This window comes from Caloenas nicobarica, chromosome 2, assembly GCF_036013445.1.
Source record: "Caloenas nicobarica isolate bCalNic1 chromosome 2, bCalNic1.hap1, whole genome shotgun sequence".
Taxonomy (NCBI): Eukaryota; Metazoa; Chordata; class Aves; order Columbiformes; family Columbidae; genus Caloenas; species Caloenas nicobarica.
The window spans coordinates 83,818,721-83,835,401 of record NC_088246.1 but is presented as its reverse complement, the minus strand read 5'-3'; the positions used below and the strand labels follow the sequence as shown (position 1 = coordinate 83,835,401).

The window sequence follows — 16,681 nt, the reverse complement described above, 5'->3', positions numbered from 1 at the left end:
TTGACAGTTAGTATATCTCAAATCCTCCAAAATCTTGCCAATTACTTGTGTAGTACTGATATGGCAGTTGTTTTTAGTGCTATGGATAATGGTCATTGTGTAAATCTTTTGAAGTATGCTGAAATGAATCATAAATATGTCTCAGGTGTAGATTCTTAACTAGGCAATTGTTAAAATTGGAAATGTCATAATATAGCCTACCTGCTACAGCTCTACATAAACATGATATTACTACATATGTGCCAGAAAGGTGCACAGACAAGTAGACTTGGAGGTTTTAGCTAGCTTTAATTACTCTTGGGAATAATAGACTGCCACCAAGTTTACTAAAACTGCTGCCTTACTGCAGAAGCAATTTACAAATCTCAAACGTTCTTTGTCCAACAAAAAGTTTAAATAGTTAATCTTTACTGAAACATAGATTGTTACAAGACTTCCCCTCTGCATCTACCTGCCTATCAGTTTCTCTGAAACATATTACAGTTCTGCTGGACTTTCTGTCAATATACACAGGCACATGTATCTCAATATACTCAATCACTTGTGAAAGGTTAGTTTCCTCTGTTAGAGTATTTCTTTTCCAAGCTACAGATAAACTTCAAGTTTTCATTTGACTGGTGTCCTCATTATATTTTCAGGATCCAGGAAGTAAGACTATGGTTATTCTTGAGATAAATAAAACTGAGAATTTATTTTTTTATATTAAATAATGTATACCTCCTCTGCTTCTAAAATCTCCCTCTTCCTGTTAGTAGCATGTATTATTTTTGAAGACTCCATGTCAATCAACACATTGAGGAAAACATGATCTTTGCTTTAGAAACTTGCATTTCTGGACACGTAAACAATACAGAATGAATAAGAAATACAGCAAATGTCCTCTTCTACAGCCTATTGATGTCAACAGAAAGACTTCTGTGGCCTTTACACAACTGCTAAGTGACCAAAAGACTTGTATTCAAAGAGAGTTTCAGTTTGACAGGATCATGAAGGAGGAATGCTACACAGAAGGATGACAATGAAGAAAGCTGCAGCTGCACGATACAGTGGAAGAAGGAAGATCTTATGAAAAAAAAAGGTGTAGGAGAAGACACAAATCATATAGGAAAAGAAAACAAGTGGTTAGGCATAAAGTCTTGGGCAGAGAGAAAACACAAGAGAAAAGATGCAGCACACAGATAAATTCATTTAGGGGCTTAAATTTTTACTCAATTTTAGTGTACTTTTTGTCTTAGAACTGAGTCTTCAAATTTTTCTGCCTTCAAAAGGCAGATTGACAGACCTGTTGACTAACCTAATTTTATATGGAGTGAATTACAAAATAAGAAATAAGAATTGGAAGGTCTCCATACAGCTTCTCATGCTCTTTGTGCTGACAAAATATTTTTCAGGTTCTGAGGGAACTGTGAGTACATGAGGAAAACCTTACTATACAGAGCTGTTTGAACATTACACTTAGCCTTACAGTAAGTCTGGCAAAATGATATATATTGGGCCTTTTAAAATAGTGTCTTGGCAACACATGCACTGTTCACAGCATATTTATGCCTGAGCACTGCATTCTGAAAAAAATACCACATTAGCATATTAATTCAGTTTGTGTCATACTTACTAACTTTACTTGCAATTATAGAGAAATTGTACTGTGCTGTGCTTTCTCTATCCAGTAATTCATTAGTGGCAACGGTTCCTTCAGTAGCATCTATTGTAAAGTAGTTGTCCACATCATTCTTCCAATCGATGAAGTATCTGTGTGTGAAAAATATTAAACAGAGTAGATACAAATGTGCAAGGATTACTCATTTACCATAACAGCAGTATAGCTAGCTCAAGTCCTGTTATTTTTCTCTTCCCTGCAGGAAGGACAAAATAAAGAATTATTGGTTTATTTATTTTTTGCAAAGTTGGAATTCTCAAGGGAAAAGGGGATATAATAAAAGATTTAGTACTTCTAGTGTTCAGATTATTCGAAATCTTTGAGCTCCCAAGAAGTTGATGCACATCTTCTGTGACCCTGATCACTTGTACCAGTCACTCTGGAAAGCACTAAAAAGGCTTAGAGGGAAAAAGAGAAAAGACATGACATAATGCTTAAGATATGAATAGCAACAAAGAGTGGATCAGTAGTGGTCTCTTTACATCTGCTTGTAGCTGCAGTAGACTGGACTCACTGGGCTTGCAAAGAGGTGTCCTAGTGGACCTACACAGGCTGTTGGCACAGTCCACTCAAAGATCCATCACCTAAGGGATGTTGGAAGAGTCATGGTACGGGAGATGGAGAAGAGCATGCTTACTCCCCCACATCCTTAGGAGCAATAGAAAGCTTTTTGCCTTTGGGAAGAATAGGCAACTTTCACTGGAGCTGTGAGGAACAGGGCAATACCATTTTATTTTTTTGGTTGTTGTTCTGAGCCTTTGTTTCTAAAAAAGTAGGAACATAGAACAGATTCAGAACTCAAAATGTGTACTTATTTGTTATTTTTTTCCTAGCAAGGACTTAATAGAAAGCAGAGATACACTTATAAACATAGCTGCCTAAAAGCAATATGATAATTATTCTGAATCCATTTCCCTTAATTGCTACTTAATTTGAAAGTCTATTTTCACATTTGATGCTACTGTTTGTAGTCATAACAGAATAGTATTTTTTCTGAGGTAGCGTTGCAAGCTATTAATTGTCTTTTCATTGTTAGTCTCTTCATACCTTGGTGTTGTTTCTCAAAAACTAGGCAGGATGAAATTGAGATGGTCAATAGTGAGAAGTAGGCAATAAGAAGAAAAGGGCACTCAACAAGTGCATTTAGAAGATTATAAAGGACAGAGGAAAGTGCCTATGACACCTCATTGCATATAAACCAGTGAGAATAAGAATAAAAGTTAGTATTTCCTTCTCTGATTAGTGTGATTTAGGAAAGAACGAATAAGGAATGTGATGATAAATCCCATGTTTATTGCTGTAGAAGGAACCAATAGTAGAAAGGGGTATATAGGATATTCCTGAAGAAAATATCTCACATCGGGACTCAGGAATGCTCAGGAAGACCTGAATAGTAAAAAACCTCACAAATAAGGTATCATGCTCCTTTGGAGACATTTGGTTTAATAAAAATCACAAGAAAATCCTATGTGTAGATGAAATAGCTCATTTCATCAATTGACAGACATCATCACCAGTTTACTACTTTATTTGAAAAGCCTCAGAAATTATTTACTAAAGGCAGCATGTATCCTTTTACACAGCTGAGAAGGCACATTTTCTTGAATATGATAATATTGTCTACCCACATTTGTAATATCAATCTCATTGTTCAAAATTTGCTTGATATAAAAATTATGAAAAATATATAAGACCTTTTTTTAGAAATATCATTACACTGACATGCTCTTTCAAGAACAGTAAAATTACACTTTCAAGCTTTGCATGTTTAATAGAGAATAATTCTTTCCAAAATTAAGTATATAGCCACACACAAATAAATAAATGAGATTGAAGCAGGAGAAAGTAATTTTGCTTTTCTTTCACCTTAGGAAGATGAGTTTTGTCTAAGTACCCTACACATCACAGTACGAGCCAGTGAAGAAAGTACAGAACCTAATTCAAAGCACAGTATAGGTGATAGCCTCTTTTACCAGGAGTCTTTGAAACTGCAGAAAACATACACAGTTTGAACACTGCTATGTTTGAAGTTGAGTTCAAGTATGAGTATTTATATGAACAGAATGTAATAGTCTATTTGTAAGCATTCATGCAGGTGATTAACTTCATGTACAAGCCCGGTATGACTGCTCCTAAACATAAGCATCAGCAGGATCAAAGTCCACAATAAGCACTGCAAGACTAGCACTACTCCTGCTGAAACTACTGGCAGAATTCCTGTTGGCTTCAGTGGAAGTGGGATCTGTGGGAATTTAACAGTTTGATAAAAAAAGAACTGTAGCAGTTCTTCCAAATTAATTGTCTTCACCTGTGTTAATGCTGTGGAAACTATTATGTCAGCATTTTTAGCATTGTTAGTCCTTCTATTTTTTCCCTACTTTGGCATTATCTTTAAAGTTATCCCTTCCTTCTCTCTATGTGTGCTGCACATATGGTGAAATTAGGGGTGGAACAGCCAGTCATTTCAGCTCCTCTTATCCTAAAAAGCTATATGTTCAATTAGACTACAGAGGAAAGAGGAGTAGGAGGAAGTATCGAAGATGTATTGGTTAAAATAAATCTATTTACAGGAAAAATTGCAAACAAGCCATTCTTCCTCCTTTCTTTGGTTGTCCATGTGCAGCACCCATGAAAACATATCTAGCAGAAAATCCTCTTATAGACAGCTCTTCTGCTCCCAGATACTTCAGCAAGTCCATAAGGCTTAGTAAAAGACTGAATGGGACTCCATCTGGCTGCTTTTCAAATGGGAGTTTTTGGAACATCCCAAAGGGAGGTCACTTTTGGGGAAGGCTTTAAAAGAAATGTAGGTTACTTTTACTGAAGTCTTCATTCTACAGCCCAAAAGCACTCTTTCATGCAGTCTCATACTCAATGTAGATTCTTTGTAATCTGCACAGCAAGAGTTAGTCTATTTCTAAGGCCAACAGTATTGCCTGAGCTCTGTCTTTTACTTGGAAAAAAATGCTTTCAAGAAGAGAAGAAATAGGAAAAGTGTCTCCAGCCAGAAAAATCAGTAACTTTCCAGAGATAAACCCAAGTATCTGGGACATAAAGCCTGACATTGGTTGTTAGATTGTGACACAAAGAGGAACATCATTGAAATACTGGTATTAGGACAGCTGTCTAGATCTTCTAGTCATGGTCCAGCAGTTTGAAGCAACTGAAGTTGGCTCATTTGGCTGCTCAGAGTCCCTATGAGACTGGTCATGGATAACCGCAGAAATCCCAAGAGGCAACTCTCTCCTTGAAAAGTTAAGGACAACTGGCACAGCCTTACTTGTTGACATAGGAGACAGCAGTATTATTTTCCAGAAGCACCTGAACAGGCTTGCCTGGCACCTCTGAGTGCCAGGACATTGATATATTGCTCATATTCAGTGATGGGGAAGAAACTTTGAAATATATGTAACCCCGAATATGTTTCCCAGCAGAGAATTGTATTCCAGATTAAATTATTGAAGTGGGGGGAGCATAAGTGTGGAAGGATATACCTTTGCTAACAATGTTTGGGTCTTCCCAAGAATAGCTATATTTGTACATCAAGTAGCATAGAAGAGTCAGAATGGAAATATTTGGTTTATAAAATAATAAGAATCAAGTCTGAAGGATTCTCATCCAGAGTGTTCACAAAGACACACACTGACCTCTTCGGAGCTCCAAGAATGATTTGCATTCATCTTGGCCAAACAGTGAGGCTGTGTGTAGCTCATGGGGTCTCACAGAGCACTCCCCTGAAAGAGGGCTTATCTTCTTTTGAAGAGCAGAAGACAACTAGGAAGACTGTGTTGACACTAGCTCCAGCACAGAAGACAGTAGAGTGCTTGATGAAGCACTGTTGAATACACGAGTGACAGCACATCGCCCTTGTGAGGATAACAGGAACTCTGAGCCGTCAGGCAAAAAACCTGTACTTGCCTCAGATTGTTATACCATGAATAAAAGAACTGGACAGCTGTCCTGCTCCTGCTATGGAAACATGCATGACAACACGCTCAGGAGGGATGGAAGGTGACAGGAGGCTAAGGAGGCTGTGAAACTCGGAACTTGAGTTGTGTTATTTGGTTTAAAAATGTGGAGGATAAGACTTCCCTTACCTAACAGGGATGAGCATGGGAACACTGGAGTCCATTCTCACCAAAAGTCTGTAAACCTTGCCAAAGTCTTTATTTGTTGTTCTATCTTGACAGTGACAACAGTGGTGGCACAGTGCAACAGATGAATCATATAACAAGTTGCGGCATGCAGCAACTTACAACATATTATTATCTTTTTTTTTTCTTTTTATTTCTTTATTTTGGTGCTTAAACATAATACAGAGGATGCATTTATTTGCCCATGAATTGGTCCTTAGAGAGGATTTCACAAGCTATTGCCAAATTTGCAGAGGAAAGCATATTGCAGCTTGGAATAAGCTCAAAAAAGGGAGCTTAGGAGAAAGTTACAAGGTCCTGTACAAGGTAAGAGCCATTTTTTTTTCTGTTTTCCAAAATTCAGCTGAGTATTCTAGTGTTGCTAGTATCACCTTGACAATGAATAACCAATATTGTTATGGTTTCATACAAAAATATCCCTTACATTCTATATACATATTCATACATATAAAATTTTCTATTGATATTTCTACCAGCAAAAATATATTACAGCCATCATCAGTGCTTAGTACCATTTCCTCTTCTCAGCTCTCTTTTCCAAGGCTTTTATTATTTTCAAAGGAGGACAGTCACAGAGTACTGGCCTAAGTATTTTTTCTATGCTTTTCAAGAATGTAAGGACACCTTCTCATCACAAAATCACAGAATCACACAGAATGGCTAGGGTTGGAAGGGACCTCTGGAGATCATCTAGTCCAACCCACCTGCTAAACATGTTCACCTAGAGCACATTGCACACGAATGTGTCCAGGCAGGTTTTGAATGTCTCCAGAGGAGACTCCACAGCCTCTCTGGGCAGCCTGTTCCAATATTCTGGCACCCTCAAAGTAAAGAAGTTTTTCCTCATATTCAGATGGAACTTTCTATGCTTCAGTCTGTGCCCATTGCCCCTCATCCTATTGTTGGGCACTACTGAAAGGAGTCTGGTCCCATCCTCTTGACAACCACCCTTGAGATATTTATAAACATTGATGAGATCCCCTCTCAGCCTTCTCTTCACCAGGCTGAACAGACCCAGTGCTCTCAGTCTTTCCTCATAAGGAAGATGCTCCAGACCCCTCATCATCTTTGTAGCTCTACAAGATGATTGTGGTTGTTGGGATTGTTCTACTGTCAGAAGGACTCTCAAGTCTTCTTTTGCAGAGGATGTAAAAAACGTAGAGCAATAAAAGTAATGAAGAATCAAGAAGTATGAGAAAAATGTGCACAATGTTGGCATGGTGAAAGCTGGGCCATATCCAGGTATAAAAGCTCTCCCATGCATTCCTAGCCCAGAAGCACACTGATGTATTTATCCTTGCTTGTGTTCACATGTAGCTGACAGCTACATCCATCCACACTGAAAAGCAGCACCCAGGTCTCAGAGAAACTGCTTTGATGTCATTTTAGACTGGGAGGTCCCAGATATTAATTAAAGGAGCAGAGTGGCAACACCTTGATGATATACCTCCTGAAAAGTAAGAGCACAAGCAGGAACAGTCTTGCATAACTCTGCCATATCACTGCCTGTGGGATACATGCGGCACAGTCAAAAAATATTTGTTTCTGGAAAGTTTTCTTTCTGATACTGGGCCTGAAAGATTAATAGATGGAACACTTGGTAACATGGCTAAGTTCTGAACATCTGAAATGGAATATTCAGTTCTTAAATCTTGTTCATTATATTACAGCCATGCAATTCAAGCCAAGAAATGAGCGAGGCAAGACATATGGAAGTGTGTGTATTTTAGAGGAAGAGAATATTGCTTTAAAGCTAGAGTGGCAGGATTAAGGACAAATGCCACAGAAGTAAAACTCTAAAAGTGTTTTAGTTAAAGAATGCTAAAACACAGATGATAGGTATGGTGCAGGGGTGGTGCACATGAGGAGAAGAGCTCTGACCTTCCCAGACTGCTGAAAAGAACAGTGAAGATGCTTTCTACACCCTTTGTCACTATTTGTGTAATAAGCAGGGAAAAGAAGCCTGGATCATACTCCTAGAGATGCTGATAAGCTGAAGGCATTCACACTAAACATGCTCCTGCTGCAACAGCATGTTTACAGAAAATCATTTGAAGGAGTAAAGTACACTACTCATTTGGAATTTGCAGGAAAATGGAAAGGAATCCTCCAATTCAGTGAGCAGTAACACACTTAACATTTAACTACTGGGTTTCCCTTTTATTTTACTCCTCCACAAATAGGGTACAGTAATTGCTACCAGCCTTCTAAAAGAAGAAAAGGGAAAAAAAGAAAAAAAAAAGGTGAGGGGGAAACATTCCTTTAATTTTTGTATTTGATACAGAGTTGTCCATTGTCTGTGACACTCATCAGCATAAATGTTCTAGTCTGTATTTCAATGTCTGTTGTGAAATTATACCTTAAGCAGACTCACATGGTGAATTTAAGAAAACCCAAACCACAAGATCTGTGTGTACACTCCAAATAATTTGGCTGCCAACCCCAGTTTAGAAGACATCTTATTACTCCAAATACAACTTAGCAAACCCAAGCACGGGAATGAAGTATTTTAGATGTAAGAAAGTTTGTGATGCAATAAGTCGAAAAGAAGTATCATTTCTAAGAGAAACTATGCTTTTCCAACCCACAGTTTTTTCCAGCTTCAAGTATGTATTTAATGCCTTTCCCTGTAACCGAACCATACTGAAAATAGCAAAGATCCTTCCTTTCACTTTCTGTAGTTTCTTGACTGGTTGGGCTCTTTTTAAGTTTAATTTCACTGAAGGTGCTCTTCCGTTGGGTCACCAGTCACTTCTGATCTTACCCAAGCACTGCATCCTTGCCCAGCTACTCTGCAAAGCCTCTATGGTCTGTCAGTGATGGGAGGAGGAGATGCCTGCAGATCGCAGATGGGCTAAAGCACCTCTGAGAGTGTTTGTGTCACCCTGCAGACACCTGAGGAGCTGGTTGTGATGCAGGTCTCAATTTAGGCAACTCAGTCAACTGAGGTAAAGGAGACTTTCTCAGTCCAGGCTGAATAATTGGTGCATTTTGGCACTTGAAACTGGTTTGTTTAGTTCTACACACGTGAGAGTTTTCAGTTTGACCGCTTTGAGAGACTTGCTACTGAAAGTAGCTCTGTTGATAAGGAGCAAATTAGCAATATGTATGAAATGTTAATATATGCAAATTAGCCACTCTGGACTATGAATCTTAATTTATTAAGGGAATGAAAGAATTTACAGAAACACAGACTTTTTCTGTTGTAAGGGGGAAGATCATGGGAAGAAATGGGAACAACAACAACAATAACACATAGATAATGCTGATCTTCAAAGAGGGAAAGAATAACTGTCCTGGTAATTTCTCTCCTGTAACTGAAGGCTACATTTTGTATCATCGAAAATAAAAGATCTGTAGCCCAAGATTGTCAGAGATAGCTACATGACTAACTTCAGAAGGTACGGACTTGAGAGATTCCCTTTTTTCTTATTTAATTACTTGGTGCCTCACTGCAAGGAGTATCCTCAAGTTAAAAAAGGCAGTGGTAATATGAACACAGCAAAACCAGAAGTTCAGCATTTGCAGGTTAACGGCTTCTCACCATTATGCCTTTGTGCAGAATAGATATTTCATCAAAAATTCCTGCTGATTTTTTTTGGTTTAAGAGGGACAAATAACCTGGTTGATAGTCATGTTTTATGCAAATATCATAGAATCATAGAATGGTTTGGGTTGGAAGGGACCTTAAAGATCCAGCCCCCCTCTCATGGGTAGGGACGCCTTCCACTAGACCAAGTTGCTCAAAGTCTCATCCAGCCTGGCCTTGAACACTGCCAGGGATGGGGCATCCACAACTGTGGGAAACCTGTTGCAGTGCTTCACCACCCTCATAGTGAGGGATTTCTTCTTTATATCTAGTCTAAATCCATCCTCTTTCAGTTTAAAGCCATTATCCCTTGTCCTATCACTACACTAGGGCCACAAAGCTGGTGAAGGGTTTGGACGGGAAGCCAAATGAGGAGTGGGTAAAGCCACTAGGCCTGTTTAGCCTGGAGAAGAAGAGACTGAGGGGAGACCTCATCACAGTCTACAGCTTCCTCACAAGGGAAGGAGGAAGGGTAGGCACTGATCTCTTCTCTCTGGTGACCAATGACAGAACCTGAGGGAATGGCAGGAATATGTGCCAGGGGAGGTTTAGGTTAGACATTAGGAAAAGGTTCTTCAGCCAGAGAGTGATGGAACACTGGAACAGGCTCCCCAAGGGAGTAGTCATGACCCCATGCCTGGCAGTATTCAAGAAGTGACTAGATAATGCCCTCAGACACATGGTGTGAATTGTGGGGTTGTCATATGTAGGGACAGGAGTTGGACTTGATGATCCTGGTAGGTCCCTTCCAACTTAGGCTTTTCTCTGATTCTGTGGCTACATGCCCTTGTAAAAAGACCATCTCCAGTTTTCTTGTAGGCCTCTTTTAAGTACTGAAAGGCTGCTATAGGTCTCCTGGGAGTCTTCTCTTCTCCAGGCTGAACAACCCCAACTCTCCCAGCCTGTCTCACAGGAGAGGTGTTCCATCCCTCTGATCATCTTTGTGGCCTTCTTTGGACTCATTCCAACAGGTCCATGACTTTCTTATGTTGGGGGCCCCAGAGCTGGATGCAGTACTCCAGGTGGGGTCTCACAAGAGTGAAGTAGGGCGGGAGGATCACTTCCCTTGACCTGCTGGTCACATGTCTTTTGATGCAGCCCAGGATATGGTTGGCTGACTGGGATGCAAGTACACATTGCTAGTTCATGTTGAGCTTCTCATCAACTGACACCCCCAAGTCCTCCTCCTCTGGTTGGCTGTCAATCCATTCCCAGCCCAGCCAGTATTTTTGCTTGGGATTGCTCCAACCCATGTGTAGAACCTTGCAGTTGGCCTTGTTGAACTCCATGATGTTCACACAGGCCCACCTCTGAAGCCTTTCCAGATCCTTCTGGATGGCATCCCTTCCCTTCACCAGCTTGGTGTGATTGTCAGACTTGTCTCAACTTGTTTCAGCTCACACTATGCTGAGGTAGAGCACATCCCTTACTCAGGTGCCTACTGAGATAAAACACTGATTCTGGGGAGAAAAATGTTGCAAAGAAGGGTGAGGGATCAAATAAAAATTTGCTGTAATGTGACAGATCACTATTTGTGTACGTGACCTTAAATTGCTTGAAGTGCATTCACTTTAAGTTTTATTCACTCTAAGTTTCATTTAAATATGCAGATAAATAAAATTAAGAGTTTATCCCAACTTAGGACTGTTAAATACCACCCATCCTATCAGAAGTAATAAATGGGAACCTAAAAAATTTAGAAACATAAATGAAAGATAATAAGATTCATTTGAGAACTGTGATTAGTTAACATTTTTTGTAATTTAACTACATATATAATTAAATAGATGAAAGAAACATGTAAAGCAGAAGTGGTAAAAGGGGTGAGGGAGACTACGAATCAGACTTTAGGTGTGATTTGACTACCTGCAAGTCCAAAGAAGTTTTCTGAGTGGAATAATCATGTACTGTGGCTAGAAATTAATAGATTACTGCATATAACCAGGTGTTGAGAAAATGACACCTCTATAACAGAATTTTATCCTGTGCATCACGTCGCTAGATAGATATCAATAAATTGGAAGGCGTTTACAGAAGAGAAAGGAAATTTGTCTTGGGTCTAGACATTGTGAGTTATAAGGAAAGATTAAAAGAACTAAAATATATTTAGCTTGGATAAGAGATAACAAAAGGGTGACATGATAATGGTCTACAGATAGCTAGAGGGTTTAAACACTGAGAAAGGAATGGTATTGCTTTGTTCAGCATGGAGAAGCAGAGAGGCAAAATTAAGAAAGGGAAAATTTATGTTCTGTATATTATGCTGTACACAAGAGGAAGGATACGAGTTCTGTCATTTGGTACCATAAAGCTAAGCTGGGAGAAGTAATGGATACAGTGCAGTAAGAGAAATTTCTAGAAAGATGGTCAGAACAATCCTGTTAGTTCCTGTAATGTTAAACTATGACACAAAACAAGAAACAATACCTCCAAGCTAATCACACTCAACTAGAGATGTGTTCTAAGATGCAGTTCCAAATATTTTAAAATGTAATCATAAAAGTGTTTCTCTGTTGTCATTTTCTTTTTAAGATTGCAGTTATTAAAAAGCAGAGAAACTGAAAAAAATCACTACTACAATGAGAAACAAGAAATTCAGACTTCAAGTAATCCTGAAAGAGATTAAAATGGTACAGCATGTAAAGCGTTGATGCATGCAAACCACTTTGTATCCTCCAAAATCCCATCTTGCCACTGAAATTTTCTTCCTGCAATTCCAAAGATGATCCATTCACTGAGTTATCATTGTGTAAAACTCAAAAAAATCGTATCACCATATGTACATACACACGTATTTGAAACACTAAGTCAGTTCTTTATTGCGCTTCTCAAATTTAAGTCCTGAACTTTTCTTCTCATTAGTGGAAGCATCTTCCATCCCAGTTAAAACTGAGTGATTGCTATGGTTTAGCTAAAGGTGCAATCAAGAATTATTAAAGCAAGTCCTCTGTAGACTATTCATGCTTAGAGAAGCCATGAAGTTCAAACAATAATTATTATAATTAGATGGAACATAACATTTTATTTTCCTGTGCTAAATGTTACAGTCATCTGAATTATCTTCTGTTAAGGCTAAACAAGATAGTTAGATTTCCAAAATCTTCCTCAGGGCTGCAGCACTTGAATCAGTATTAAGTTACTTTAGGTTTTTTTTCATACCTTCATTTGATTTAAAGATTATTCTTGATTCTGAGTCTTGTGGTTTTCTATTAACTTAAAGATACTGTCTCATGAGGTTTTACAAGAACAGCAATGGTAATATCCTTTTTTTCTCCTCTGTGCAGCATGATAATACAAAATAAGATGTAATGCATTACTTGCCTAACAGTAGCAGACAATAGTCTTTGCATATCATTCACATCCTCCTGTGGTAATAAAACCACAGGGTTCCTTCTTGTATTTTTTAAGTGCCCTTTACACTGTACAACCCAGCAACTGTTGTGCTGTATGTATACAAAGTATTATATATATAAAAGATTAAACATATGTAAAAGAATAAAAATACTTTTTCTTGATTAAAACTCTGCTAATATAAAAAATACATTTCTTAACATAATGAAAAGAAATAGGGCCTCTCTTTTGCAGTATCCCTAGTTTTAATACCCTAATTTTAATACAGTGATATTCTACTGAGAGGAAGTAAATCCAGTCACATAAAAACATAATCTGATATATTCATGGTAATAATTACTAGTAAAATCTAGTGCCAATAGCAGCAAATAACATTTAAAGTTTTGCTGTAAAATTTTCCTGTCATTAACTAAAAAATGTAAAGCATGTGGTAATATTCCAAAGTGGCAGATGCTGTTCTGCTAGCTTGCTTTTTTTTGTTTATGTGGTTAAATAATTTATTAAGTCATCTCCCCGAATGGGAGCAGAAGTTTTTTGTAACTTTGCTGAATATCTTCAGAACACTGCTGAGGTGTTAGAGGTCAAACCAAAGGAAACTTTGACTGGTTTGCTGTCGGATCTTATTCTTTGGGTAATCCTGTGGATACCAGCTGGATGTAGGCAGATACATAACAATCTAAGTGCTTAAACTATTTTTTTCCAGGGAGGCAGTACTAAGCATGAAGAAAAACAAAACAAAACAAAACAAACAAAAAATGCAAGCATACAAACAAAAATCCCCAGCAAACAAAACCCAAATCCTATCTGAAATGTGCAAAGGAAACAGCACCACCATTCAGTACAATCTATTACCATGAAATCTTAACAACCTCTCTCCTATGTGCCCAGTCAGACCCAGTCCCAGGAGGGCTTCTGCAGCTATTCCAGTTAAGTGGTTCTCTCCTACTCTCACCTCCCTCCCTGCTTCAAACCAGTACGAGTCCCACAGTTCTCCCAACTGTGATTTCCTTTTAGAATGAAACAGGCAAGTTTGTAAAGAAATAGTTTGGTTTCCACTGTTTTCTATCCTAACCTATTTCACAAATCGGGTTAATGGGCAGTTGCACTTGCAGAACTGATGCCGATCACCCTCTCACGGGTGACGCTTTGAAATGAGCATATCAAGGTTGCATATTCTGATGCAATCAAAGAATGAGCAGCCAATGTAGTTGGTCTAACTTGCTCTAAGTGCCTTACTGCCACATAATAACACAAGAACAACAAGGTGAGTGTAGGTATAAAGGTCTTAGTGACCTTGTTTTATGCACAGGTAGCAAAACCTAGAGATGCCTATCTGGGTGATATTATGTAAGTGGTAGAATTTTCTTTCATATTATACCACATCACACTTGCCAAACTTAAAAATAAACAAACCCCCCAACTTATTGATATGTTCAAATATTTCTGACAGTTTTACAATTAATTTTCTTTGATCATTCTACGCAAAATGCCATATTTCTTTAAGATTTTGTAGAGATTTTTCAAAGGTACTTAGTACTGATGTAAAGCTGTTGTAATAGCTGGGTGTTTTTGAACATTCCACTGAAATAGTGTATCGGGTGTTTTGGTGGAAGGATAGCTTTGTATTTGTTAAAATATTTTGGCTTTAAAAGCTGAGAATTTTTGGATTATTTTGATAGAAGCCAAAGTAAGTTGTCCTCCTCTGTCCCCTTTTCCACTAGGTAGTGATGTTTTATAGAAGGACAGCTGGTATTGCTGCACTTTGGGAGAAGGATGTCAGAATGTCCTGTGCTTACCATCTTAATGCCTTTCATATAACACATGATCTTCCATGTGAAAAAACACAGTTTGAGTCTTCTACATACTGCATGACTGGGTTCACAGTCCTTCATATATGGCTGCATACTGCTGTGTTTTTAATCAGGAGGGTGAAAGATTAGTGATTTTAGCAGTCAGTAGCTTACCTGATCTGGAATGAATAATATCAGTGCAAACAAATTACACTTTGCTCCTTTAGAGAAGTGGAGAATTCATTCCTCAATGCAGAATTAATTGACAGGGAAGCAGTGACTGCAGACAGCCAGACTCTAATGATGGGTCAGAGTCAAGCAAGAAAAGCTGTTAAACTTTTCATGAGCCTTATAAATCTTACACAAGAATTTTAGTAAAACACGCTAGGCAATATAAGAAATAAAATGTGCTGCAGTTCAGCTATCAGCCCTTCCGAACTGCCAGTTCTGCCTCTCTACAAATTCCCAGGCTTCCTTCCCTCTCTCCATTTAAAGGTTTTGTTCATTTGGTTATGAAACCCTTCAGTCAGCTCCATTGTCTGCTCTGCATTTCTTATTACCAGCTGAATATCTTATCAAAAGCCACTATCATTTGGAAAATGCATTGTTTTTATTTGGTTTTAACATCATTTTTCCTGTCTCATTGAGCAAGCAGAACTGCAAGACAGCCAGGTAGAGGGAAAGCTTTCTTCTGTAGTTTAAGTCTTAGCTGTTTGGACTGTAAACAGCAGTAGAAGGCATGTTGGACTTAACCTCCTCACTGCAGGCTTAGTGGTCAATATTGCTGTGGTGGGCAAGCACTAGAGCCCTTTCTCTACTAGCACCACAAATTATAGGCCCTGAACACCATTTCACCATGATTTTGAAAGGTGTACATTTGCCCTCTGCACTACTGCCCGCTGTCTGCTCTTTCCACCTTCACCCTGCCCATAGCATGAAGGACCTACCATCTGCATTCTCTAAAGCACCGAGGCACTGGAGGGTGCACCTCACATTTGACGAACAGCAGAGCAGGGCTTCTGCTTTGCTGGTTTTAGATGGGGAAAGGGCATGGTGAGATGGGCATCTGGATGTGTATCAGTGTCTCTATTAATGGACAGAGTGAGTATAGAAAGACAGGGAGCAAATGTGTCTGAGTGGAGCCCCTCCAACCCTTAAGAAAGCTGAAAGGGAGGAAACAGATGAGATGATTCTGTCAGATATTCAGCCTCAGTGGAAGTTGAAACTTTACTTTGTACTTCAGAGCATGTGACCTAAACACTATGGGATAAGACAGAGATGCTTCCTGGGCCTGTGTTTCCATGCCTGGCCTGAAATGCTTTATTTTCTGATAAAGTACTAAGGCAATAAGTAGCATGGCTGCTATAGAGGAAAGCAGGTCTAGAAGCATAAATTCAATATGAATTATCTTTGATTGCTTTGCTTTTGCATCATGTAAACATTAGCTCAGTTCTATATCTTTTGGATACTAAAATCTGAACAAATATCTCATATTTTTCCCCAGAAAAAAAGCTGAAGCAAAATGCTGATGCTGAGACAATCAAAGAAAAAAGAAATAATAGCAATCATGCTGACTCTAGAGAAAACTGCTGCACACAGTAGAGGATTTATCTCTTGCTTAGATCCTCAGATGGGACTCAGTTGGATTGTCATCTGGATCTGCAAGAGGAAACAGTGAAGTCAGGAATTGGAGGCTGCATTGTTTCTTTGAAGCAGGTTTGGTGAAGCGTTTATAAAGTAAGAGATTATTCAGAACAGCTCTGTCACTGCAGGAGCTTCTGCATTTTCCTTTTTCATTTCCCCTTCTCAATCCTCTGCATGTATAAAGGAACCTCAAATCTGCAGAGATCCATGTAAGTATGGAGTCAACTTTTCAAAGGTTTTACCAATTTCATGAGGGCCCCAAGCAAAAGTTGCTGTGTAAGAACCTCCTGGCTGGCCGCTGCGTGCTGATGATCTGACCTGAGCCCAGTCAGGTACCATAATTTGCATCTAAAATCAGTTCTTCTCCTGTGCTGTGTTTCCTCCACATTATTTTCAGATTTACTGCCTAAATTAATCTGCTATTATAAATCTGTAGACTTATTATTTACATGAATGCTGACAGCAGTCGTTTAAATTATTTTCTTTGTGTTTGCAC

At 38.7% G+C, this 16,681-nt stretch overlaps 1 protein-coding gene across 2 annotated transcripts in view; it reads right to left on the bottom strand.

The window, feature by feature from the left end:
• CDH12 (cadherin 12) overlaps positions 1-16,681 on the bottom strand; it is a 165,458-nt gene that overhangs the window by 16,990 nt on the left and 131,787 nt on the right. For both annotated transcript variants that reach the window (XM_065630209.1, XM_065630210.1), the window contains one exon: positions 1,613-1,749. In XM_065630209.1, coding sequence (XP_065486281.1) covers positions 1,613-1,749 — 137 coding nt within the window. The remainder of the gene's footprint in view (positions 1-1,612; positions 1,750-16,681) is intronic.